The following is a 2,535-nucleotide window of genomic DNA, read 5'->3' as shown; positions in this document are numbered from 1 at the left end:
ACCTATCACCATGTCTCCTTTTGTCAAAGTTGGCCCTCCTGTACCATCTCTAATGCGTGTCATGAATAATTTTTTCTTTAACACTGGAAAGAATCCTTGGCCTTAGGGGTGGGGTTAAGCCAGCGTTGGGAAAGCCTGTGCAGTAGGCAGCGCTTTTCTGCCTGCAGGGAACAAGGATTACACAACTGATACTTGGGCCAAGGCTCAGCTGGGTTGGAGACTTAGACTGCATCAGGGTCCCCCGCGTCGCCAGGGGGCGCTGCAGGCCGCTCCCCGGAAGGCCGCATCCTGCGCAGCTGGACAGCCCCTGGCGCCGGACTCCTCTCTCTCCCGGAAGCGGAGCACCGAGCCCGCAAAGCCTGGGTGTGAGACATCGGCGGTGGCAGACACGGCAGAAGGAAAGAGCACTGAGGCTCTTGCATTTGGGTGGAGTACCATGGACGAAGCTGGCAGCTCTGCGAGCGGTGGGGGCTTCCGCCCGGGCGTGGACAGCCTGGACGAACCGCCCAACAGCCGCATCTTCCTTGTGATCAGCAAGTACACGCCTGAGTCGGTGCTGAGGGAGCGCTTCTCGCCTTTTGGCGACATCCAGGACATCTGGGTGGTGCGGGACAAGCACACTAAGGAGTCCAAGGGCATTGCTTTCGTCAAGTTCGCCCGCAGCTCACAGGCCTGCAGGGCCATGGAGGAGATGCATGGCCAGTGCCTCGGCCCCAACGACACCAAGCCCATCAAGGTGCGGGTGCCCGGGTCGGGGTGCCCTCGGGGGAAGGAGTGGGCCTTTCGGACCTCCCTTCACCTGCCGCTCTGCCGGGGTGAGGGAGGAGTGGAACGTCGGTTCCCGGCAGCTGACCAGACAGCACCTGGCATAGGGACAGGGGCTGCTTTGAGGAGAGGCTCCCCTCCCACGAAGCTGCGCTGGGTTGCAGGGAAGGGGACGGGAAGCGGAATGTTTGCCCCCCGAGAGCGGACCAGGCAACCGCGGCCACCGGGTGACAGAACAGCAGTGGCTGGGCCTCCCCTCTGCCTCGCCCTCACTAGTCCACCAGCTCTTGAGTTCACTGCCAAACTCGTCCTAGCCTACTTTGAGTACTTTTCTGACCTTCCTCTCTCAGATGCCCAGAATTTCCATATATAACAAACAGAAAAACTCTACTTTTCCTCAGGTAGAGATGAGGTGTTAACAACTTGACAAAAGTACTTTAAACTGGGGACCTCTGGTATTGGACGTTTTCCCAGTACCAGACAAAAGAATACATGTATATAATACTAAGTGCAGGTGTTTAAAACGGTCACTGTTACATATTCATCACATTTTGTTATTTTGGAAAATTATTTTGAACGAGCTCTGTTTCTGAAAGTGTTAATAGCATACATTTGGTTCTTGACCCTTTCCGTTACTGCAAATTTTCTTTGAAAGCAGACCAAAGTAAACTGCCTTAAGAAGAGCCAAATCATTGTGATAATGACACATGTCAGGAAGGATCATGTTGTGGGTTATTTGACATAATCTGTGCTTTTAGCACAGTGCCTCGCACAGGGTAAGCCCTCAATATGTCCTTGTTGTTGATCGGTAATAGCCAAGATGTCACTGCTTACTCCTTGTGATCTCAAATCAGGACTCAGTCCTGAGAATCTGGCAATTTCTTAAATTGTACCCTTCGTCTGCCCCGTGTAAATAGTTGCTATGTATGTTATTCTGTTGGTACTTTGCACAAAAATATTTTCTCAATTTTAAAAAAAATTGTTTTCCAAATTGAGAACGGTATTATTATGGACTTACGTAAATAAAGGACTCAGAGATATTTCAGTCTCTGGAGGTCTTGCTCCATGCAGAAAAGAGAAGGAGCCTGGGAATATACCAGCAACACAGTAAACAGTCCCTTCCTCCCACCTCTCCAACCCTCTGAAGTGTGTCAGAATAGGAGAGCAACAAAATTAATTTAGGGTCACAGCATACAGGATCAGGAGTTGACAAACTTTTTCTGTAAAGGGCTAGCTAGTAAATATTTTAGGCTTTGTGGGCCACATACAGTCTCTGTCACAAATCCTTGTCTGTTTTTACAGTTTTAAGGACAGTTTTACAGTCCTTAAAACTGTAAAACAGTTCTTACATCATGGGCTATACCAAAAATGGAGCGGTAGTTTGCTGACCCCTGTACTAGACTGATGAGTTTCATTGCTGCCCAATTATGACCTTAGTGGAGAGGGTTTTTATATTTTGAGTGTAACATGGCCACAGAGCCCATGTGTACAACCCAAAAAAATGTGCCATATTTGAAATTGGTGGACCACCTTCCCCTGATAAATTTCTACAAGAGAAATTAAAGGCCCAGCACTGAAATGTATCCTGTCTTTTAGCTGCAGAGAAATTAAAGATCTTGTTCCCAAAAAGAAATAAACTTTACTATTTTCTTTGTCACATTTTTGACTATTCAGTTTTAGCCAGAAGGTTGTTTCACTATAGTACCTAGCTAGACAGTCTAGTTTCTTTTCTTTTCTTTCTTTCTTTTTTTTTTTTTTTTTTTTTTTTTT

At 47.9% G+C, this 2,535-nt stretch overlaps 1 protein-coding gene across 1 annotated transcript in view; it reads left to right on the top strand.

The window, feature by feature from the left end:
* Positions 1 to 297: 297 nt before the first annotated feature.
* RBM45 (RNA binding motif protein 45) overlaps positions 298 to 2,535 on the top strand; it is a 20,427-nt gene continuing 18,189 nt past the window's right edge. Inside the window, exon 1 of the mRNA XM_017868288.1 lies at positions 298 to 736. Coding sequence (XP_017723777.1) covers positions 437 to 736 — 300 coding nt within the window. The 5' untranslated portion in view covers positions 298 to 436. The remainder of the gene's footprint in view (positions 737 to 2,535) is intronic.

The sequence above is a fragment of the Rhinopithecus bieti genome, unplaced genomic scaffold (genome assembly GCF_001698545.2).
Source record: "Rhinopithecus bieti isolate Rb0 unplaced genomic scaffold, ASM169854v2 scaffold_3062, whole genome shotgun sequence".
NCBI lineage: Eukaryota > Metazoa > Chordata > Mammalia > Primates > Cercopithecidae > Rhinopithecus > Rhinopithecus bieti.
The sequence above is the reverse complement of the archived record's forward strand: the minus strand, read 5'-3'. Positions and strand labels throughout refer to the sequence as shown.